The sequence below is a fragment of the Dioscorea cayenensis genome, chromosome 14 (genome assembly GCF_009730915.1).
Source record: "Dioscorea cayenensis subsp. rotundata cultivar TDr96_F1 chromosome 14, TDr96_F1_v2_PseudoChromosome.rev07_lg8_w22 25.fasta, whole genome shotgun sequence".
Lineage (NCBI taxonomy): Eukaryota > Viridiplantae > Streptophyta > Magnoliopsida > Dioscoreales > Dioscoreaceae > Dioscorea > Dioscorea cayenensis.
The window spans coordinates 14,407,509-14,431,731 of record NC_052484.1 but is presented as its reverse complement, the minus strand read 5'-3'; the positions used below and the strand labels follow the sequence as shown (position 1 = coordinate 14,431,731).

Sequence of the window (24,223 nt, the reverse complement as noted above, 5' to 3'; positions counted from 1 at the left end):
TGATCTCACAGTTTTATAATACCTATATGGGTGGTCATAAGGGCAAATGAAGTACCTATCATCAAATAGCCAGTACCTTTTACTTGATAGATCTCAAGAAGGTTGTGCATAACTTTGTGAATTGTTGTCATGTGTGTCAGATGGTCAAGCCATTCAACCATGCTCCTCAGGGTATATTACAACCCCTTCCCATTCCTGATAAGGTGTGGAATTTGGTTTCTATTGGCTTCATTACCCACCTTCCTCCACTTGCCTGCAAAATGGTGATCCTAGTGGTTGTCAACTGACTTTCTAAACAAGTATACTTATCTGCTCTAAGTGCACAATTCACTGCTTCCCAAGTGGTTGAAGTTTTATTCTCCATATTATTTGCCCTCATGAGGTTCTCACTTCTCTGATTTTTTATTATGACCCTCTCTTAATGAGCCAATTTTGGTGCAAGCAATTCCGGTTGCATGGGATGTAATGCACCATGATTAGCGCATATCACCCATGCCACCAAGACAAAAGGACATCTTGAACAGATACTTAGAAGACTATCTCTGCTGCTTTACGGTCGACCATCCTCGGCATTGGTTGTGCTTCCTTCCATGATCAGAGTTGCATTATAACCTAGCATGGTATTCCTCTATCTAAATGTCACCATATGAGGTTATCTATGGCCGTGCACCATCTACCTTATTAGATTACACACCGGTGCATCCTCCATCACTGATGTTGATGATCTATTCAGTAACCAAGCCATGGTTATCAAAACACTCAATGAAAACTTTGCCCGAGCTCAGAATAGTATGGGAAACTAGGCCAATATGAAGCACACTAATGTCTCATTCTAGAAAGGTGATTGGGTCTTTTTGAAGTTGCGACCATATCACCAAGTCTCTCTTCTCCGGAAGTCTACACACAAGCTTTCCAAGAGGTTCTTTGGACCTTTCCAAGTGGTGGAAAAAATTGGGGTTGTTGCATAATGCCTAACTCTTCCAGCGATTGCACCAGTTCATGACATTTCCATGTCTCCAAACTCAAATGTTGTGTAGGCGATCCTTCCATTCAAACCATTCAGTTACCAGCCATTTTTCGAGACCACAAGCCAATGTTTCAAACTATCATGGTACTCTGTGGTCATGACATTCTCATTTAGGGCCAACCAAGACGCCAACTATTGATCCAATGGGAAACTCCAGCTGCAGCAAATGCAACCTAACAGAATGAGCATGACATTTTTCGGACCTTTCTCGCCTTTAATCTTGATGACTAGGTGACTTTCCAACAGGGAGCTAATGTGGTGGTCAACGAGAATGAGTTGAACTAGGCTCACATGATAAGGAGCATAAACCAAGATTATGGAAGGGTGAGACAAACCAACTGCATGATGACAAGTGTCTCTAAATTATATGATTATATCATGGACTAATTATGGAACGTTATTATTGCATGGGAGTTAATGGTTTCATGATGTGGGTAATGAATTAGTTGTAATAAAACATATTGTATTATAACTTAGGCAACAAGTCGGTGTTATTATGCTATATAAAGATGCTAATGAATGAAGGAGTGGTAACAAATATCCTTCGTTTCTCTACTTTCTCTCTTCTTCTTCCTCTCATTTTCATTTTCCTCCTCTCCTCTCATCTCCTGCAACCCTATTTGTTATTCGGTTACTTTTTCGGCCACTGCTACACGCTCCATCCTCCATTCCATCCTTTTTTTTTCTCTCTTTCTTCCACTCCCTCTCCATGCATCCCTACCCTCCACAGGCCCTTTTCACCTCTATCCTTGTTAACTAACATGCTCCTCTTCAAACTCTTGAAGTCATCCTTGGAAAAAGAAACACTAACGTTGCCCTTGGAGTCTTGATCGTGAGAGACGCATTTGTAGGCTTTGTCGTTGGCGTCCATGTGAGTTCACATGATGTGGAGGAGCTTATACTTGGCATGAGAGGCATTATAGTAACAATTAGAGATGGAAGAAAAGAGGATGAAAAAGATAATCGATGTGATACTTGGTCTTCTTGTGCATCTTAACTCGAAGCTTTGGTTAAGTTTTCCCTAGTAAATGCCTCATTAGAATGCAAAAGAGTGGGGGGAAAGTTGTTCCGAACCTGTGAGGGCAAGCATATGCCTTCAAGCTTGGCCATGAGGCAAGGCCTGTGTGCTGCCTGTCGTGAGCCCGCGGTGTTGGTCTCACAACACACATGGTTTGGTTGGGTTTTTGTGTTCTTTAAGTGAGAGGCTATGGGAGATTTGGTCTTTTGTCCACCTTGAGCCCCCTTTTATCTTTCTCTTTCCTCATTCCATGCCCTCATCTTCACTGTTTCCTCTTGAATGAGAAAATCCTTCTTTGATCTCTCCATCATCCTTAGGTTTGAAGGCTAAACTTTCTTCTTCTTCTTGAGATTCAGCAAGGTGAGTAATCTTCCTCACCTCCTCTATGGTTTTCATCCTCTTAAATGTTAGAAGTAAGGTTTTGGTTGTTGATAATGGAGAGCTTGGTTTGGGACTCTGCTCTTGTATGTTGGATGATGGAATCACTGTAGAATTACTATAGACTAAGAAATTCTCTTTGATCTTCTTGTCTTCCTAGCCCTAGATGGAGTTAATCTCCACAAGAATCCTCAAGATCTTTTGGATTCAAGGTTTAGTCAAACCCAAGCCTCTTGTATATTTACATGGTTTATAGATATAGGGTTCCTTTCATGCATTCTTCTTGTATTTCTCTCTGGGTTATTTAGCTTCTTGTGGTATGTGGTTTGGTTTTAGGTGGTGAGGCTTTGGCTAGAGGCAAAGAGTCGGCGGAGGAGTAGCACCGTTGAGGAGTTATTAACTTCCAAGTTTGTGAGTAGATTACATTATGTTGCATAATTCTATTAGAGCTAAAAAATGTTTTACTCACTTGGTTGATTTCCAGTATATGTTTACCATATTTAAAATGATGCCTTGTTGATTTGGAATGGCCTTAATATGCTTTTAATTTCCATACGTGATCCATATACTCATATATTTGTACAACTATATAAATATACATATATAGACTTGAATGGTTTGTAAAAATCTACCCACATGTATGACCATGTTTTGGACATTTTAAGAAAATGAAAATTGGCTTCACTAGTTCAACACGGATTTTTCTTCATGGTTGTGGTTACTATGTAATGCTTGAAACATGACTTGCTTTATTTGGACATCTAAAAAAGATTTAAATACATACTTGATTGAGTTAGGTTTGTGGCCTTGATTCTTCTTGATTTGTTTGGATGGTGACAGAGGCCTTAGCCCCGTTTACTGCAATAGGGGCCCCCACAATCTGGTTTATAGAGACAGTATGGTGGACCCGGTTTGTGATGCCTTTCAGGTGGTACGAAGAATTCCCGAGTGATGCACTGAGAACCCGCAATTACCACACAGGGTCTCAGTGTACCAATGGCAATGAAATAAAGGCCTTGACAACTCCGGATCTAACCACAACTACAACTAGAGTTGGAGAGGTTTTCTAGGCCACTGTGCATTGGTGATGATGATTGCTAGTATTTCAAAACCATGTGTTTAAGAAAATAAATCTAATTGTGCCCCATCTATATTTTTAAGTTTTTGGTAAGCAAGTATTTATTGATGGAATTCTACTTTTGGAACTAATCGGGGTTCCTGTGGATACCTTCGATTGTGAAAGATTTTTAATTGTAAACATTGGTGTTAATTTTACGTTTTCAGGATGCCTAGATAAGCATTTACTCTTCCTAAAACCTTTATGTATATTACTTGTCTCCCTATCGAAAGTCCATTTACTTGGGAATTGTGAATTGATTTTAGGCCCTTCTAAAATTATGCTAATTCACTCACTAAGTGCCATTGTTACTCACCCATTCACTTTTTTTTTCCAGGCTTTAGCGTTTAGTGGCGGCGCGACAAACGTGGTGCTTAGTAGCTCCTTGTTCCTTCCTTCTTCAAATCTTGTGTATGTTTTGTCTTTGATTAAGGTTGCATTGTGTAAGGATTGGATCCTCTAGTAAACCTTTGTTTCACACGTTATGTATCCTTTGTTGGGTAATCTTGGAAACCATATTGTATTTGCGACCATATATATTTTTGTTGAACTCAATTATCTTATTCTATGGACATTCACCTTGTGGCATTATTGCCATGTGTTATGTACAATGTTGAATAATAGATGCTTGTACTATGATTTGGTAAGTTTAGAAAATCCGAATACTTTACCACGATTTGAGGCCAGGGTGCTGCTTGTCCTTTTGTTGGATTGTTGTGGTGGAAAGCAAGGAGAAAGCAATGTGAATGAGTTGGGGCAGAGGGTAAATTTGTAATTTCACAAAAATTTAATTAATTTTTTAAAATTTTCCAAAAAACTTTGAAAGGGTTTAGAAAGTCCATACACTTTTCAAAATAGTCAAATGTAAATTTGTGAAGGTCTTATTAGTACATCTATATAAATAAAATTGGAGAGAATGGCGAGTAAAAATTTTTATCTAATTATAGCAGTATATTTTTAAGCAATAAATGAGACTTTAAATAAACTTTTGAAAGATACATAAATGTCTAATTTCTATCACTTTTATTTAATGTGTATAATATAATCAAATATATAAATAAGTTACCATTTAAAACAATAAGCATATGATTATAATAATTATAATTTATTAAAGATACTATAATTAATTTCAGATCCTCAAGAGAACAAAAAAAGATACAAGGTTCATCAGAGTAATGATATGATAGAGTAACTCAGGAAATAAGATAGAAGGGTGATAAAAGACAGAGATATACTTGGGCAACTACAGAAGACATTCAAGAGATTCAACACCATTTTTGAGTAATATTTACACCATCTTCAAGTGATTGCCTTGAAACCTATATTAAAGCTTGGATGCAGTTAAACCTACAAAAACCATGTTAGATGACAATAATTTTATTTTTATTTTTTACAATGTAGGCAAATCAACACACCCTCACATTTTTTTTTAATTATTAGGTTTCAATCACGTATTGTGAGATACTCAAACTCTCGACTTTCCACATGTTTGTGCTATATAAGTTCGATGAATGAGTAACAAACTCTTGTAATTTATTCTAATTTTTAAACAACAAAAAAAGTTTTGATTCTTTCCTAATTCAAATTTAATTAACTGGAAATTATAAAATTTGAAATTTTGAAAAAAAACATCATAAAATGCATATATTATGTCTAATAAATTTGATTTTTTTTTAAAAAAAACCAAACTTTGTTATACTTTCATTTTATTTATCAGCCAGAACAATTTTTGGTGTTGTACATTAAATTCAAATAACTTTTTCATCGCTGTATAAAACCTATATCACAACATGTGTCACTTGATTGCATATAAAATACAAATAATATTTAATACCTTAATAAAAAACAATTTCTTCTTCAAACCAATTATATATACAATGACTAAAAATATGCATTATAAAAAAATTATATAAATCCAGATTTTCACAAGTTTTATCCATAAATACTTAATAAAATTTTTGAGTGTTTTTCTTTTCAGGCTAAAAACACTCAAAAATTTGAAGCTTGAGGGATATTATGGGAATTAAGATAAAATAAACAGGTTTATTACACCCAATGAGGTTAGCCTACCATGAAAAATGTGAACTTATAAAAGTGAACACATATGCTTCAATAGAAGATGAAAAATCTTAAGTTCAAAGAGTTTTAAGTACATACCAAGATGTTTGGCATTAACAATGCTTGGACAAGCCAATGGAGGTGTAGACTTCTCCTCCAAAAATACAACAACTTGATTTGGATCAGACCAAATTGGAAATCCTTTAATCTTACCCTGCATGTAATTGCAGCACATCGAATAAAATACTTAATCGATAACATCGAATCAAATTTTCGACAAGAATGAGACTAGAAATTTGTACATACCAATACATTCAAAGCCGCAAGTGTCGCCATTCCTTCGCGTGTCCACTGCAGTACATAAGAAAAAATGTGATGATATTTGATACCATACTGTTTTATTCGAATTATGCAAATGTGTTTACCTTGGAGGCAGATGCAATGTGTGGCACTACAACTGCATTTTTTAGTTCGGCAAGCCCGGGTTTCATGTAAGGTTCATCCTGCAAAAAATAAAAAAATAAAAAAAAATAATCGGAAAAAGTTAGAACTTCAAACTTCATCCTGGATAATTTCATTTTAGTTTTTTTATTAGAGACAAAAATAAGTGATTATTCCTGAACTTGTTTTCTTAGTTCGAGTGCCAAAGTAAATATGTTTCATATTTAGGAACTAAGACCGACGTTTCAAAGCAATGACTTACCTCAAATACATCGAGACCGACGCGAAACATAGGGTTTGCTTTCAGATGCTCAATGAGAGCAGCCTCGTCAATCACCGGTCCTCTGCTTGCATTAACCAGAATTGCTTCCTGTATATATACATAGTTCATTATATTTGCTTCCGTTTAGTATTACAAGAGTGAAGAATAAGACTGAAAAGAATGGAAGTATGTAAAGTACAATGCTTTACCTTCTTCATGATGGCCAGACTATCCTTGTTTATCAGATGATATGTAGTTTTATCCAGCACCGGATGAAGACTTATCTGCAAAACAAACCCATTTAAGTACGACATCGAGGTTCCAAAATCTTGAAGTCGATGGAGCTACATGAATAGCAGTAGGTATTATGATAACCGAAAAATTGAGGTTGTACATTGATGAGTGTGAAATCTCACCAGATCGGCCTCTCGGAGAACATCCACCATCGTGGCAGTTCGTTTCCAAGTAACAGGTTGTTCACCGTTAGCTTTGAGAAACTGTCCATAAGCTGCAAGTTGCTGCTTTCATCAGAATATTGACAGAAAAAAGATAAGGAAAGAAAAATCAAACAACCATGAATCACAAGAATACCCGTAACGAATTTCTCTAGTCGAGTTGCTTGATAAAGATCATAATATATGAGGTTCATTTTGAAGCCTTCCACCTATCACAAGCAAATATAGTGCAATTTACTCATCAAAAAATTACCTTATCCACTTTTGTCAAAAGCACAAGCATGATGAGTAAATGGTACCATCATCCTTGCATACGCTGATCCAATACGACCTGCTCCAATCACTCCAACTGTCTGTCCCTTGAGCAAATTTCCGACAAACCTGATCAAACAGATTAAAAAAGTATTAACACCGACGAAAGGAGTGGAAGTAGAGTGGTGATTGTCTTACAAATGAGGAAGCCATCCATCATATAAACCAGCTCTCATGAACTGATCTGCTTCAACTATCCTTCTTGCCGCTGCCAATGAAAGTGCAGCAGCTAACTCAGCTGTGGTCTCCGTAAGAACTCCCTAAACACAAGAACGCAAAGAAAAAAACCCGCTCAAAATCAATTAGAGAATACTCAATATAACTCTAATGATCCTCATAAGTATAGCTCACCGGAGTATTCCCTACGGCCACTCCATACTTGTTAGCAGCACTGACGTCAACATTGTTGTAACCAACAGCCATATTACTGAACGCCGTCCCGCCAGCTCTCTTCAGTGCAGAGAACAACACCTCACCCCAATCTTCAGTCAACTGACAGAGCCCAAACAAGAAAACAAAATTCAGAATCACAAACAAAGCAAAAAAAAAAAAAAGATCTCTGATTCTGCCAACCTGCCCAATAACTCCATCACACTTGTCACCGATGAGAGCAAGAATATCCTCTACAGAGAGTATCGTCTTCTTCTCAGTACATATCTACACATACAAGTTAACACACATGAATAATTTTCAATGGAATGTGTAGGGAAGAAATGGAGAAGTAGAGATGGGAATTACCTCAACGCGGCAGTCCTGTGCAGTTAGGAGATTGATCCAGCGAGTTCCTGGCATGGGCTTGGTGCTTACCACTCGGTATTTTCCGCTTGGATTCCATACTTCAATTGATATCGGCTTCGCCATTATAAATCTTCTAAGGACTGAAAATAAAGCAGGCAAAGAATAAATGTAAACAGCTGAGATTTATAGAGAGCAAAAAAGAGTGGAAGTGCGCAGTTGAACAAAGTGGATAAATGCCGGATCAACTGTCAGTTTGGACCTCTCATTTAGAGAGGCTGGGGAAGATAAGGCCCTCCCAATTTACATCCAATCACTGAAACGAAATTATGGCCATTCATTTGATTAGATGATAACAAAAGCAGGACAGATCAAACAATTGCAATATATTTCCAACTGTGCCAAGTTTGTAACTCTATGTTCTCGAAAACAAGATTCAAAAGTCTGAAAAAACATTAGTGATGATGAAAGATTTTCCTTGGAATACAGGATTAGAATGAATTGGAATTTGTGTTTGCTAATCACATAACCCAATTCGATCGGAGAAGTAAAGCAGGAGTTTGGACATTTCCATCTGTTAGATAGAGCAGACCAGGCTGCAGGGTCAACTTCTTGCCGAGTCTAAAGTTCAGGAAACCTTCGACATGAGACTTGCTTGAATGTGCTTCAAGCATTCTAGAAACTAACAAGCCCCAGCCAATCTCATCTTCAGGCGTATCAGATAAAGAGATGCCCCATTGATGTGAGCCAGGGTTTGATCTTTGCAGTTCAATCCAAGCGCCTAGTCGGGCACTCTCATCAAAGGACAACTCCACCATTAGCGCATGCGAGCTTGCAGAGTGATGATCGGTTGCCTGACTTGTAACAGAGGAAGAAGACGGTTGCCATCCTTGTGCATCTGACAAAGCCAAGCTTCTCTTTGGATAGCCAATTGGAATGGAAAACGGGCCTAGTTTTATTGGTTGACCAGGCCTACTAGGCATTTGCCAAATACCAGACACCGCACATATCATTTCCTTGTAAGTTTGATAGGTTAACTGTGCAAAGGTGCTCCAGCAGCACCTATCAGCAGTAGAGCTGGTTAATGGCGCCAGTTGTGAAACTAACACAGCAGAAGAAACAGCAAAGTTTGATCCTTTAAACGTCAAACCGCCAGCACAATCTTGTCGCTCACTGAATAGAGGAGGTCCGAATTGAGGAAGTCCCTGTCAAAAACTGCAACTGTGATAACTAGGAATTTGGTTATGATACCTATAAAAGAACTTAACATCAATTAAAACTTGACCACTTCCAATGTTTACCTGTGGAACGCCAGGCCCAATTTCAAAATCAGTGGTTCGAGCACCAAAGGGAACAGCAATTACTGACAACTGGTCATTGATGTTAGATGTATATTTCACTTTGTTGAGCACCAGAGGAGTCCCAAGGACATCACCGAGGTAACCGATGTTACTTGGACTAGTAACTAACTCTGCTATGAGCGCGTCTTTTTGCCTCACAGCTGTTTCGAAAATGAACCGTATGTCAATGCCAATTCTTCGTCCTGCTTTATGTAGTGTATCACAAGCTTGCTGACTACTGTCCACAAACAGCAAACCGTTGAGCAGATCAACTATTCCTTTTATATGAGTGCTGACTTCATCAAATGGACTTCCTCTGCAGGATTTATAGAAGGAAAACATGCGCTCCATCTTGTCTTGCCTATCCCGGAGCTTCATTACATCAGAAAACACTTCTCGTTGTAAACGCTTCAATCTTTCGATCTACATAATTAAATTCTCAAGGAAAATCCGGAGATTACTAGAAAACAAAAGGCAAAGATTAAAAACCATATGTACTACTAAATAAAGCTGAAAAAAGAATACATCAATAATATACAAGGGAAAATATTGTGATTGAAAACTTCCATCTTTTCGAGTGTTCATTTATTTATTTAGAAAAAGAAAAAAACCGTTATGCAAGAGATGTTGAATATCACTTGATGTAGAAACTGAAGAAATCAGGAATTAAGCACAAACTGTATAGAATAAAGGACACATGTATTTTCTTATGGAGTCAACCTTTCTGTATTAAGTCTACTGTAGCTCCATGGCCAAAAATCCTCACAATCAATTAGCTAGTTTTCTAGACTATATCCCTTGTAAATGCAACTAGATGAATGCAAATGCATATGCTTGCGAAAACATTACCAAATAGAAGAAACAAAGATATATCAGTTGGAAAAACTAACCTGCTAAAACTCTCCTTCAAAGTAAATGTTGGCGACTATAACTTTAAAAATCATACGAAAAGAAACTATTTAGAGGTTGGCCTGATGAATACATATAAGCTTTCCCACAGCAGCAGTGACATCAAAGTTTAACTTTTCACAAAACAAGCATTCCTAAACAAAAGCTAAATACCTATATTTGAGATCGTTAAGTAAGCAAAGGAACATCAACTGAGTTTCAACCTTGAGGCGTTTTTCCCCTTCAAATTCAATGATTAAAAATTAAAATAACTGGCTTGCTTATTATACATCATATCCTCCATTTAGCAAAAATCGATTCTTGAGTAGGGATGGCAATAATATCCAAACCCGACCCTACCCGACCCGACCCGAATTTGACGGGTAAAACCCGATTTGACCGGGTTTCAGGTCGGGTTCGAGTAAAACCCGACTTGTATGAAACGGGTGCGGGTGCGGGTATGAGAATTCTAATACCCGACCCGTATCCGAACCCGCACCCGCACCCGAACCCGTACCCGACCCGAAATTAAAATTACTAAAATGTTTATATAATATATATACATATATATATATATATATTAATATGTTCTACAACTTAACAATTTAGGTTTTTTATTTTTCCTCTTTGTTTAGTCTTGTAATTTTACAATAATTTTATTTTATTTTATAAAAAAATTATAATTACTTTTAAGTTATTTTCCTATAAAAAATATATATATTTTTTATTAATTTTTTAATATGGAGGCGGGGGCGGGTATACCCGCGGGTACCCCATTACCCGTCGGGTGAGGGTGTGGGTTGGGGTTTTTAAAACCCGTCGGGTTCAGGTTCAGGTTCGGGTATACTAGCGGGGTAACGGGTACGGGTACGGGTATGGTAAAACCCGCACCCGACCCGACCCGTTACCATCCCTATTCTTGAGCTTTAAGCACTTCAAAATGAGCAACATTTCCAAAAGTTGGAACTACCATGCCTTCCAAAACCTTCAAGCTTCTCAAAAACGAGGTTACTTGCATCTCGAGAAATTCAAGAAAAAACTTAGCCAAGCACCACAGCTTAGGAAGGTAATGTTTTCGAGTGCAGAAGAAAGACAAAAGGGGGCAGAAAATTCATTATGCAGAGAATTCATTATGTGCCAGAGAAAAACAAGAAAAAACAAAAATGGGTATTTGCATCTTTAAAAATTCAAGAAAATACTCGCACAACACCATAGTTTAGGAAGATAATATTTAGGGATTTTATTAATGCAGAAGACAAGAAAAGGGAGCAGGATTCATCATGGGAAAGAGAAAACAAGGAAAACAATCTTCATGAAAAAATCTCTGAAATGACTTGCATTGCCTTGTTAAGTTTCTCCTTCATGTATATTCTTGCAAATTTAAAAACTTGAGATCCTTACACATACCCTCTCATGGTTAACCATTAGTTATCAACCAGTCATTAACCGATGTAAGGATAAGATCTTGATGCACTTTAATAAATTGCCAATTTTTAATTGTTAAATCTATATTATCTCAAACACCTATATTGAAGGTAAAAATGTAATAATTGTATGGTAATATATTGCTGAAATAGAATTTATAAAAGTGGTTAGAACATAAAGTGTCAAATAAATAAATAAATAAATCCATGTAAAACACAAAGTATATGATCCATAGTTATCTACGAAATTTTAAATCCATGTAAAACACAAAATATATGATCCATAGAGTTATGTATGAAATCTCAAATGTTTAAAGGTCTATAAGTAAAGGTTATGAGTGACATTTTGCCCATTTTTCCATCAATATTAAATGATGATAGCTAGTTCACTCAACTCAAGGATATTCACATGAGAATCTCAGGTTTGTAAGGTATATATGAAAGGAGAAACTTTATAAGACTATATCTGTACTTTCATGATTTTTATTGGGGTATATATATATAAAAACAATTCCAAAAAATCCTAGTATTCTAACAATGCTTTACTATATTGGATCTAAAGCAACAATTGATATTATCAGTGTTATTAAAAGCGAGAAAAGCACTCGCCTAGGAGCTCAGGCGAGGCGCCTTCAATGAGGCGAGCCTAGGCGAGCGCTTTTTACCAGGAGCCAGGCATAACAAAAGCACACCTGTCCTTTTTTTTTCTTTTGCTATTAGCTCTATATTCAATGCTTTCAATTAGTGTTAATTGGGATTTTAAAAAGGCACATTTATTAATAAGAAAGGAAATAAATTTAGGGGAGAAAAATTAAATGACTTTACAAAAGGCACATTTACTATTAAGGAACAAAATAAATTTAAGGGAGAAAAACTAGGTAATTTTAAACAAGGCACAATTACTAATAAAGAAGGAAATAAATTTAGGGGAGAAAAATTAGGTGATTTTAAAAAAGGCACACTTACTCATAAAGAAGGAAATAAATTTAGGGTATAAAAACTTGGTAATTTTAAAAAAGGCACACTTACTAAATAAATTTAGGAGAGAAAAACTAGGTGATTTAAGTAGTTTTTTTTTTAATAATGAGTGAATTAAGGGATTAACTTATTAATTAAAGAAAATTGAAGAGGCAACAACTCTAAATCTAGTGCTGAAGTTGAAGTTAGCTTAGATGAAGAGGATGATGATGCTTAGAATTAAATGACTCATGAAGATTGAATTTACACTCCAAAAGCTTTAGTTCTAGACATCTAAGAAGTGTTTTCTTGACTTTATGTTATGTTTTGTTTGACTTAAAGCTTTACTTTGCTTGACTTTAATTATTTCAAAAATTATATATATATATATATATATATATATACTAACGCTTTACTTTGCTCGGACGTGCGCCTTTCGTGGCGCCTCTTGCCTCGGGCAATAAAATGTCTTAGTGCCTTAAGGGCGCCTAGCGCTTTTAATTACATTGGATATTATTTGACAGAAATGAAATTTCTCGTCATATGCTTACTTGAAACTTTAAAGGGAAAAAATGAAATGATAAAAGGGATGTAAAAAAATTAGTTAAAATTTGAATTTTCTCCACTCAAAAGAAAAAGGTTTTAAAGAAACACTCATTTAAAATCTTTCAACTGCACATACACCATAATAAAGTTTATCCTTCATAAATACTCCTACAAAGTCGAGGTTCTTCCATATATGACCCCCAACTGCAAATCATAGCTTGGGATAGGTTTGATCATTTTCAACCTTCACTTAGTATACTTAGCAATTCAACTATCTTAAAAAGAACCTTTGTGCCTTTAACATGATATTAATTCCTGTAGTGTTTAAATCTCTTCTATTAAACATATTTATTACGGTCAAAATACAAAATTACATGAAGAATTTATCACCATAATATATATTAACTTACAAGTTGTTAAATACAATTAAAAAAAAATGAGCAAAACAAAATAAATTGCATACAAAGGTATGTATGGAATTTAAAAGATTGAGATATGTATATGTAAAAGTTGTAACTGGCATTACGGCTATTTTCATTCGCTAATAGGCAGTTCATTGGACTAACATCAATATATGTACGAATCTCAACTTTGCCAAGAAATATATGAAAATAGAAACTTTACAAGGGTAGATGTCTAAGTTCAAGATTCTTCAATGGTATATTAATAAAAAGTTTAAGAATGTCACTTGGAAAAAACATCTACATGCAAATATTGACTGCCATGCTGAATGCAGATCCTAATTTCTCAATCTTAATGCATGACAGATGATGATGTTGACAATGATTTGCAGAGTAAAATTGAAAATAAAATAGACATAGGTGTAGGTACATGCATTTTGCTAAAGAACACGAAAAACGAAGGAGACGCTCAGTACGATTTGGGTGACAACAGAAAAAGGATTAGGTTAAACAAGAGTTTCAATGTATTGGATTAAACTAACTAATTTTCTCATGTCTCATACTAAAAGCACCAAAAGAAAATTCATAAAGACAAATGGCTTCACTAATTGATCCCTGTAAGAATGATATTAAATTAAACTTGTAAATAAAAAGTCATCTACTAGCTTCAAAGCTGCTCCAACCTTAAATTGGCAAAAGCCTATAAGCAAGATGAACAATGGTCGACATGAGAATCATATCGAGCATCAAACAATGTCATTCCATTATACATTTCTTCAGGTCTTATTGGACAACAAACAACTACTCAAAAACACTGTAATATAGGGGGAAAAGCTCAAAAACACAACCTAAATGATATCCATTAATTGCAAGTGATTCCTATCCATTAAAACCAGTGGAAAAACCAAGAAACCAACAACAAAAATCAAACCCCAAAATTTCCTTGATAAACAACAACAATCAAGCAATATCATTCCATTTGACAGATCAGAAAATACATTTCCGCAACACTTTTTTGACAAAGAACATCTACTCAGCACAATGATTTGAAAAGCAAGAAAAAAAAATCCAAATATCAAGAAAACAAAGCCGAAATGGCATCTGTGAACCAGTGATATCTATGCATTAAAATCACCCATTTTCCTGATGCAAACAAAATCAAATTGTCCAGAAGAGCAAAAACAAATTAATAAACTCAAAGATCACAGAATTTTCCAAATAATCATCAACAATCAAGAAATATATAAAGCACCGGTGAATTTTAGGGATCAAATTAATAGTTTCTCCAGCTGAAAACACAATCAAACATCAATGAGAAGAGATGAGATCCTTACGGGGCTACGACGGGAAGAATCAGAGGGCATTCCGAGCACGGCCTTGAAGAAACCCTCACTGGACTTCTTTAAGCTCTGGATTCTATCGCCGACGACGGCCATTGGCCCCATCTCCGGCGAGAACGCGAAGGTTTTAGCGTCGCAGCGGAGAAGACGAAGAAGCGGGGGTTTTCAGAAAGACGTTTTCACATCCCACCCCCTGAAAAATAGAGAAATTAATTTCTACCTTTTAAATTTTACTCTCCACCCCTTGTCTTAATTTATTTTAGAGTAAATTATTTTTTTTCTTTTCTTTTGTTTATTAAAACATCAACTTTTACCATCAAATGTATAATTAACTTATGATTTTTTTTAAATTAAAAAATAAATAAATAAAATAAAATTTGAGAGAGCAAATTAATAAATACTCCAATGTATAAGTGTGAAATTTAATTTAAATCTTTTTGTTTTAATAATATGCGACAAGCGTCTTTTTTTTAATGTATATAAACAATACTGAACAATATTGTCGAAGGAGGAATTTGAACCCATGACTTTCCTTTTTATACTTCGGTGTAGACTATTTTCTTTTGTAAGACATATAATTAAATGTAAATTAATATTAAAAAAAATCTTAATTTTTATTAAAAGTAAAATTTATATAACAAGAAAGGCAATAGCAATCACCGCCAACTTTTTCAATTATTTAAGTCTTCTAAATTTATCAAATTTTCAAAACATCTCCAATTTTCAAACTTTCTAATTTAAATTGAATTAAAATTATGAAATTATTCTTCTTTACGAAAACCCGCATAAGGTATGCACAAAACATACAAGAGATAAGCACTACTACGTCTTAACATGTGTTCCTTAAGCTTACTCCCTTTTTGGCATGCTAATTTTGTACAAGGGGACAACCTCACTCTCTTGTTATGCATACACCCACCCAAACCGCCAACAAGAGAGTAAGTTCACTGTTTATCCCTACCATAGATGCAAACACATGGGCAAATTCATCCCCTAGTTAACAAGCTGTGGAACACTACCGATGCTAAGAATACTTTTCAGCAATTTATTAAAATATTGGGAATAAGAAATTAGATATGAAAAAAATAAATAGAAATGTCAAGAAACTATACATCATAATTAGAATGTACAAAGAGTTTTTAATAATTTTCTTTTTCACAAAATGGATAAGTCACGTTAGACATATAGATATATATAGAGTTAATATCTTAACACACTTTTGTCTTCGTTCTGTTTGAGCCGAAATTTAAACCAACATTCTTTATAAGGACATAAACACTCTGTGCAAGAAACTCTATGTTAATAGACCAAAAAATTTTAATAAATATAATTTTTTTATTAAATTATTCCCATATTTATACATCCAGTGTCTAGTGATCGCTTTAAAATATGTATTGAAGAATTAAAAAAAATTTATTTAGGTAGTGATACCAAAGGTTATTCTAGATGCTAAATAAAATAAAATTAAAAAACAACAGAGAATGATATTTGTAAAATCATGTTGACTAATAATTTCGCTAATTTCCAGGGGGTGTGAAGTAAAAACCTGATGGATAAGTGAGAATCCAAACTTGCCGGGAAGCTTCTCAGCGTTCTCTCTTTTTCTTTCTTTTTCTTTTTCTTTTCCTTTTCTTGTCTTTAGCCTTTTCTTTGTTTATGTTTCATTAGGAAAAATAGCTTTTTGGATAAGCACATTAAATATAGTTATTTCTTCTAATAGAGTGCCAAATGTATTAGTTTTTTTTAATTGATTTATTTTAATGAATTTTGAAAGCCTAATTAAAAAAATGCAAAAAAACCTATTAAAAATTACAGCGCAACATTAAATTAATTTTTTATTTGAGCTTAATATACAACGAAATAACTATTCTTAGTCGGCTTTTTTTAAATATTACAAAAAAAAAATATTTACTAAATTACGCATGTTTGGGATTATTTACCAAAATATGCAGGTCGGTCGAAAGTGATAAAATTTTCCCGTTTTCAGTTTTTTTTAATTTTTTTATATTAAAATATAGAAAATGGGAGAGTTTCTCCCGTTTTCAAATTTTTTTTAATTTTTTTAATAAATAAAAATGAAAATGGGAGAGTAACTCCCGTTTTCCCTTTTTTTTATTTTAAAAACGCCTCAAACGGATAATGATCTCCTTGGTTGTTGTTAACTTTTTAAATATTCTTCACTCCTTGGCTTCTTCACCAATGCTTTTATTAAAAAGCAAAAAAACAACTGAGTAATAGCCATTTTAGTAACGGATATAAATTTATCCGTTGAATTATTTTATTATTATTTTTTCTTATATAATACCCACTTCCCATCTCATACCATCTCCCCCTCCATTCTCATTTTCTCCTATTTTAATCTTATTTCAAGTTCTAATTGTGCGGTTGTTTTCTACTTACACGTGTACGAGATTTTTGTTGATAATTTTTTATGGCGTTCTTAAGATTACAGAGTGATCACATTTCATCCGTTTTGTCGGAAAAAGTAATATTTTTGTATACTTAGATAACGTTGAAATTAATTATTTATTAATAATTATATTAAGACATTAATTTCACATAATAATTTTTTATGTTATAATTATTAATCGTATTAATAATTATCTTATTAGCGGCCGAAGCATCTTTAATTAGATAACGCACTATATTTTTAGGATAATTTTTTTATTAATAATTGTATTATGTCATAATTAATTATTGTATTAATAATTGTTAACCTCAAAGCTTGTTTATTTAGATAACCTAGTATATTATTTGGTTATTTTTTATTAATAATTGTATTAAGTCATTCTTTTATATTAATGATTGTATTATATCATAATTATTAATCATATTAATAATTATCTTATTAGCACCCCAATCATGTTTAATTAGATAACCCACTATATTTTTAGGGTAATTTTTTTATTATTAATAATCGTATTATGTCATTAGGTTTTATGAATAATTTTATTATGTCATAATTAATTATTGTATTAATAATTGTTATATTAACCTCGAAGAATGTTTATTTAGATAACTTAGTATATTATTCAGTTATTTTCTATCAATAATTATATTAAGTCATTATTTTATATTAATAATTATATTATGTCATAATATTAATCGTATTAATAATTATCTTATTAGCACCCCAATCATGTTTAATTAGATAACCCACTACATTTTTAGGTAATTTTGTTTATGATTCAGTAGTTTCTTTTTCTCTTGGACTTCCTTATGAGCAGCGTCTCTGAGTGCATTAGGATTGGCATTTCGAATAGCACATTTAGCCAACGCTTTGAAGCCTAGGCCCACCATATCCACAAAATTGTGAAAATTTTCTGAAATTGATGCGATATTTGAGTATTTCTCACATTTTTTCTTCTTTTGGGCAGTAGAGCTTGAGGCGACATTATCTGAAGTTATGGGCGACGAAGGCTCTACAGGTTCATGTATGGGCATGAAAACATCTTCCATATGAAATTGAGAGAAACAACCATTATCGTCCAAGCTAATATTTTCATGCATATATTGATCGACATCATCTCCAAGGTTACCCCTTGCATTGCCTTGCGCCCTATCTTTTGTGAAGACTGGAGCGAGATCATTACAAAATGGAAAGGACTTGCCATAAAGGCCCGCAACTTCCTTATGATTCTGTAAACAAAATTTTGAAGCGAGTGTCAACAATAACAATAGCAAATTAAGCATTAAAAATAATTGACAAATGATGGTAAACTTACCTTAACATATTCATCATATGCGCTTTTCTCACATTCAATAATACTGTGCTCATTGTTTCGAACAAAGCCGCTGATTGAAAGTAAATCTGCAATTGCTGTAGTTTTCGTTCTAAAATGTTTTACCCGAGACTCTATATTTGCCACAGCCTTCAATGTAGTATGTGGAAAATTTTCTTTTATCATTTTTTCTAATTGAGATAAGTAACCATTCTAAATCCATTCTTAGCTTGCCATATTGTATTTGTCGATAACTCTATAAGAGCTTCAATGAAGTTCTTGTCTTTGTGTGTAGTCCAGTAGTGTTTGTTTAGACCCCCTACCCCTTTGCTATGATTTTTGATCCATCCTAGCAAAATAATAATATAATAAAACACATGTTATGTGTATAGACGGCATGAACAAGCATGTCAACCTATATTTTCATAATATCATTTCATATATAAAATCATTCCATGTAATGTAATAACAAAACAAAATAATTGTTCATCACAAAAAAACTAATACATAAAAATTATTATAATTAATTTGAACGCCAAGTGTTAAACATTTCTGTAGCCATGTCTAGCCTGAATTGGGTCCATTCATCTATTGGATCAATAGCTGTAATGATATCTATGTCATCTTCATTGTAGTCCTCTATCATATCGAAATTAACTTCGTTCTCTGCAAGGTCTTCTGTCATTTCTCTTCGAATAAAGTTATGTAGAAGACAACATGCATTATTAATGCGTCTTTGAATGACTATATTGTAAAAGCTTGGATTTGATAAAATTTTCCAATGAATTTTTAAAAGATCAAATGTCCTCTCAATCACATTTCTAGCAGCAGTATGTTTCATGTTAAAGAACTCTTGTGCCGTAGCTGGTAGTCGACCATTTACCCAAGAACTCAAGTAATAACGTTGTCCCCGAAAAGGTGCAAGAAATCCAGGTGAATTTGCATATCCAGAATCAACCAAGTAATAGAACCCTACTAGGCAAAGAAATGTTTGTTGTTAGCTAATATCATTACTAATATCTATTTGAAAAGTAAGAACACATTCTAATTACCATTTTGAACTTTTAACCCATTAGGTTTTGTAATAGTATCTCTTTTAACTCTACCATCATATGTTGAACCTTCCCATCCGGACAATACGTATATAAATTGCATATCTTGTAAGCAAACCTAGAGCACATTAGTAGTTATTTCATCTTTTCTTGTTCTATATCTTGGCCGACCAACTTTTGGCACATTCACATGAATATGAGTTCCATCTCATGCTCCGAGACAATTCTACATTGAAGTAAACATCTTATTATTAACAAGGCATCTACCATATTTTTTTCGACAACTATAAACAAATGTTATGTGATATTACCATAAAAATTTTCCATCTATGATCATTTGAATTTTCAAGAATGGGTTTGGGTTTCTTCAATAATACGCCATGGCATAGGATAATTGCCTTTAAGACAACATGAAAATGTTGGCTAGCCGTCTTAGCTGATTTGACAAAATCAAACTTAATTATCCTATTTTTTATGTGGTGTCCCACAATGTGTAAGAACATCGCTAACATTTCATCAACCATGACATTTCTCATATCGCAAAGCCTACCAGTAGTGGTCAATAATTGACATAATTTATGAAAACAACACTGATCCATTCGGAGTTTATTGATACACTTGACATTGCTCTCACAAACTACATGGAATATGTACTCATATTGTCTACGGCGCCTAGCAGATGCTGACTCAATCTCATAATGGATGACATCATCTTGATTATTTTCCTCACTTATTGCACAAATAGTGACAATGATGTTAACAACAAAAAAGATGCATGCATACATCATGTGAAGTAATTGCTCTGTTTGAACATCTACCATGTTTTCGTTAGCCGTATCTAATATTAACAAATAAAGCAAGATACATTTTGTAAGAATGATTTATAAAATGGCCATATATTCTTCAAAAATTAAAGCGCTTATAAATAGGTAGGTGAAGTATCAAGTTAATACAATGGAGGCATGACCACAAAAAAACATTGACTGTGATATAAAAGTTGAAAAACCCAAGTAGGCTATAAGGCACACCATGGTAAAAGACAGTGAAAAAAATAAGAAGGAACTTGACTAAAAGCACAAACGAATACAAATTTCTAGTTGGAAACTGATTAGGCAACCTATTGAAAAACAACCACGATATTTCCTTTCCAAGATTATGTCCCAACAGTAGCTTGCTAACACATTAAGTCAATGTTAAATTTAGTCTAAAACACCGAGGATTAATTTTATGATTAATGATGCCCCAATACTAAATTCACAAAACAATAAAGTTTTTAGATATTTTAATAAATTCTTAAGAGAAGGAAATAAAAGAATATGGATATTTTAATTAAGGAAATTTCTAAGTAACATGAAAACAATGAGTTATTTCATAAAACCAGAAGAAAGTTACTGCCCAGGAATGAATATCACATTTAACAATATTCATTAGCTAATCACAATACTGGCTTCTATAAATTATGGTTCATAGTGGATGTTAATTGCATAATCAACATAAAATAAATAAAATAACCAGTAAAGCAAAGATATCAAAGTTGATTAGTCTACAATTCCATACGTTCATGCAAAACAATACTATTCTAGTATCCAGTCAAAATATAAACGCCAAGCCTTGTAGTTATACTAGCTAGCTTGACAGATAAGTCACTACTTTCAACTCTATATTTGAGTGAACTTCAGTTCAAGAACCATCGCCATCCACAATTCCCCTATTCAATTATGTTGTCTTTATGAGGCAATCTTTGTCTGCAATCCAGGTGTCCATTTAAGAACCATCACCATCCACACACACATAGAATTCAATCAATATAACACATTTGCAAAATATTTTCTAGCACACAGAAGCTGAGGATTACTGACAGAAATTTCTACAGATGAGCAAAAAAAAAAAAATTATCAAACCTTTAACTTAAGCTCATAAATTGCAAGGTATGAGCTATCATGCACTTTTACTATGTCATCCTCTTTTCGAGCTATCTCCTTCTTGTTCAATGGTCTCTTGCGAACCTGCAAAACATATTGGATAAGAATAAATCAAATATATTGAGAAGGGATCTAAATAAGATTAATCTATTACATGCTAAAGAACAATATCAGATTGGTTAGCCCTCAAAACATAGCATATAGTAATATACACATTACAGTAAGAAAAATAGATTATAAAATTACAAGATTCATAAATAGCATAGTTTGAATCATAAAAAAATATCAACCAATACTACGATCAGCCTATAACTGAAATATCAAAAAGCAATTTAATAGATTTAGATCTCTATATGAAAATAAATTGCTTCCTTTTAGATGAAGTTGATTTATCTTTCTCTTCTCTTACTTGCTTTCCATTTCTGGAGAATCATAATCAAATTAATAATGCATGTATAAATACTCTAAATATGAAAATAAATTGTTTCCTTCTAGATGAAGTTGATGTATCTTCATGTGGGTATTCATGAAATTTCTTAAATTCCCCCACCTCATCAAGCTGCACATTACCATCAATCCTAAATTTCCTAAATTCAATGAACAATAGAACAAATTAGGCTTTTGTGACAAGAATTGGAAACAAAGCCAGGTATATATTCAAGACACACCTCATTAAAAAATTAACCATTAATACAAAAAAAAAATCAAAAACCTAATGGCTCATAATGATTCAACAACAAAGCATGCTAAATCTACCAATTCAAATCATATGTACATTTATAAATCAAGAAAATTAAAGAAGAAAAAAAAGGAAAACCTTAAAAAAAAGAAGGATCGGATTGAAGAAGAAATAATAGCAGTGAAGAAGGGGAGAGATTCTGAGATATTTTTCTCTTTGATTTCACCTTGCTAGAATGAAATGATTTCCATAGATGCTTCACCAGTTGTCAGAGGAGGAGCGGTGGAAAAAGTGGGTGTAGTCATTGGAGTACCAGGAAGCCATTGAAGTTGACGAAGACACTGTTTGTAAGTTGGAGGGAGTTGGGAGGGAGGAGGGGTGAAGAAGATGTAGCGACCGTCAGATTGGTCTCCGGTGAGGTATCAGTTATGGATCTCGGGTGGTGCGGAGCTTTAGGTTTCCAGATCTAGAGTGACAACGGGAGAAATTATTATATCATGAGGGTATATTGGTATTTTTCTAACTAAGAAGAACCAAGCCTCTCAAATTTCTCAGGACTGAAAAATACACAAGTTGAGTAATCCCAACCCCATAAAATTTTATTGTTCACTTCTTTCCTGGTTACCAAACATGGGAGTGGGATGCCTAAGTGCTTGTGATTCCCACTCCCAAGGCATAAATCCGAGATCCAAACGCCCCCTACGAGTATTGTTGTAGGTTAACCAGATATAGTCGATAATGTGATAATCCTAATGGGAAATCAAACTAAGAGTGATTGCAATCATTTTGTCATTCTTTGGAGATGTGAAAGTTAATTTAAAGGATTATTTTATTGTAGAACTTGCTCATGTTTAAAAATGTATGATTATACTTAGAGGATATGTTTATATATATATATATATATATAAGATAGCACTTTTAAAAATAATAAAAAATAGAATTTTGAAATATTTATATGTAGTGGAAAACAATAATGATTTATTCCCATGAAGCATCTAATAATAAGAAGATGAAATTGGAAATATTAAGTATCTGAATAGTTGATATAGTTGTAACTCAATGGGTCAGGCTCACTTTTTCTTGTAAAAGCTGACGTATTTGTTGGAACGTTTAAGACAATCAATGAGGTTGATGATGGGATAGTATGTAGTTGCTACTTGTGGCCATTTGAAGATATAAGTTCTCTTATATGTGTGCAGGTAATTGGAGATGTTAGTACTTATATTGATATATTGAGGATAGCTTTTCATGCAGAATTCCATTAAGGGGAACTTTATTTCATGCTAGATTTACAACTTGCTACATAATGGGTTAGCATTTGTTTTATAATGGTTTCATTACATTCTTTACAATCATTGAGAATATTTTATTTGCATATAATTGCTATTCTGATTTAGATTAAACATTATCACACATTTTTTATTTTAGAAAAAATTAATTTTATAAATAATTTGGCCCATAGACATGCTCATGAAACTTAATATTTAATGAGAAGTATTTTGTTAAAAGAATTAGCCTAAAAATAACTTTTTATATGGCTTAGCAACTACTAAGTCTATGGTATGTTTTTACTGTTAGTCAATATAGCAAAATTATATAACACCATCAGAGGCATGCAGAATTAAGAATAAAATTGCGATATAATCTAATTGTTTTAATGAACACTCTATTTTAATCAAAAGGTTTAGAAATTACCTCTGGATCTTCTAAAACTTTTCTTTTAATGTGTCAAATTTGTCCCTAAAATTGTCGTAGATCCTCTAGCACCTCACGAAAGTCCCACACCTCTTGATCACACGTTGGAATTGAGAAACAATCTCCTATTCTTCTCTAAATAATGGCTAGGGTTAGAGAGAGAGAGAGAGAGAGAGAGAGAGAGAGAGAGAGAGAGAGAGAGCTTGGGGATTTTTCTCACCAGAGAATCAAATTGATCCTTTCTAGGGTTAGAGAGGAGTTATATTTATAAAGATTTCATAAAACATGATAATCACTATTTAATTATGAAGTCCGATTCAAATTGAAACTTCGTAACATGATAAATATTATCATTGAAGTTTTATTACAAATATGAGTCCTAATGTAACTAAAACCATTTTTGTCTTTAAGTCCTTATAATTTTGATTAATTATTCGACTCCATCAAATTTTAA

The 24,223-nt window shown here is 33.6% G+C and overlaps 2 protein-coding genes and 1 long non-coding RNA gene across 5 annotated transcripts; 1 reads left to right on the top strand and 2 right to left on the bottom strand.

Annotated features, from left to right (window-relative positions):
* The first annotated feature begins 2,275 nt into the window (after positions 1–2,275).
* LOC120275141 lies at positions 2,276–3,942 on the top strand. The gene is made up of 3 exons (XR_005541065.1): positions 2,276–2,405; positions 2,760–2,834; positions 3,878–3,942. It is a non-coding gene; the product is annotated as an uncharacterized LOC120275141 (long non-coding RNA).
* Positions 3,943–4,660: 718 nt separating this feature from the next.
* LOC120275576 (glycerate dehydrogenase) lies at positions 4,661–8,009 on the bottom strand. Its single transcript, XM_039282199.1, has 13 exons — positions 7,807–8,009; positions 7,642–7,725; positions 7,420–7,560; positions 7,207–7,328; positions 7,056–7,137; positions 6,893–6,965; positions 6,718–6,809; positions 6,511–6,585; positions 6,302–6,409; positions 6,024–6,101; positions 5,905–5,949; positions 5,698–5,812; positions 4,661–4,887 (listed from the first exon to the last, which is right to left on the bottom strand). Exons 1-13 carry the CDS (start codon positions 7,927–7,929, stop codon positions 4,865–4,867), a joined length of 1,161 nt encoding a protein of 386 aa, XP_039138133.1. The 5' UTR covers positions 7,930–8,009; the 3' UTR covers positions 4,661–4,864.
* Positions 8,010–8,172: 163 nt separating this feature from the next.
* On the bottom strand, positions 8,173–14,880 carry LOC120275574. Of its 3 annotated transcripts, none has more exons than XM_039282195.1 (3): positions 14,694–14,880; positions 9,105–9,566; positions 8,173–9,008 (listed from the first exon to the last, which is right to left on the bottom strand). In XM_039282195.1, exons 1-3 carry the CDS (start codon positions 14,802–14,804, stop codon positions 8,325–8,327), a joined length of 1,257 nt encoding a protein of 418 aa, XP_039138129.1. In that variant the 5' UTR covers positions 14,805–14,880; the 3' UTR covers positions 8,173–8,324. The 3 variants fall into 3 exon arrangements, with proteins under 3 accessions (XP_039138129.1, XP_039138131.1, XP_039138132.1); XM_039282197.1 differs by having other exon boundaries at positions 9,105–9,515; XM_039282198.1 differs by having other exon boundaries at positions 9,105–9,603; positions 14,694–14,816.
* Positions 14,881–24,223: the final 9,343 nt, after the last annotated feature.

Excerpts from the sequence above, each read along its gene's own strand:
- LOC120275576 (XM_039282199.1), bottom strand. The coding sequence starts at position 7,929 with ATGGCGAAGCCGATATCAATTGAAGTATGGAATCCAAGCGGAAAATAC. Across the intron at positions 7,561-7,641 it reads GTGATGGAGTTATTGGGCAG|TTGACTGAAGATTGGGGTGA; the intron begins GTTGGCAGAATC and ends GGGCTCTGTCAG. Across the intron at positions 7,329-7,419 it reads TGGCCGTAGGGAATACTCCG|GGAGTTCTTACGGAGACCAC; the intron begins GTGAGCTATACT and ends TCTTGTGTTTAG.
- LOC120275574 (XM_039282195.1), bottom strand. The coding sequence starts at position 14,804 with ATGGGGCCAATGGCCGTCGTCGGCGATAGAATCCAGAGCTTAAAGAAG. Across the intron at positions 9,567-14,693 it reads ATTCTTCCCGTCGTAGCCCC|ATCGAAAGATTGAAGCGTTT; the intron begins GTAAGGATCTCA and ends TTAATTATGTAG. Across the intron at positions 9,009-9,104 it reads TTGGGCCTGGCGTTCCACAG|GGACTTCCTCAATTCGGACC; the intron begins GTAAACATTGGA and ends AGTTTTTGACAG.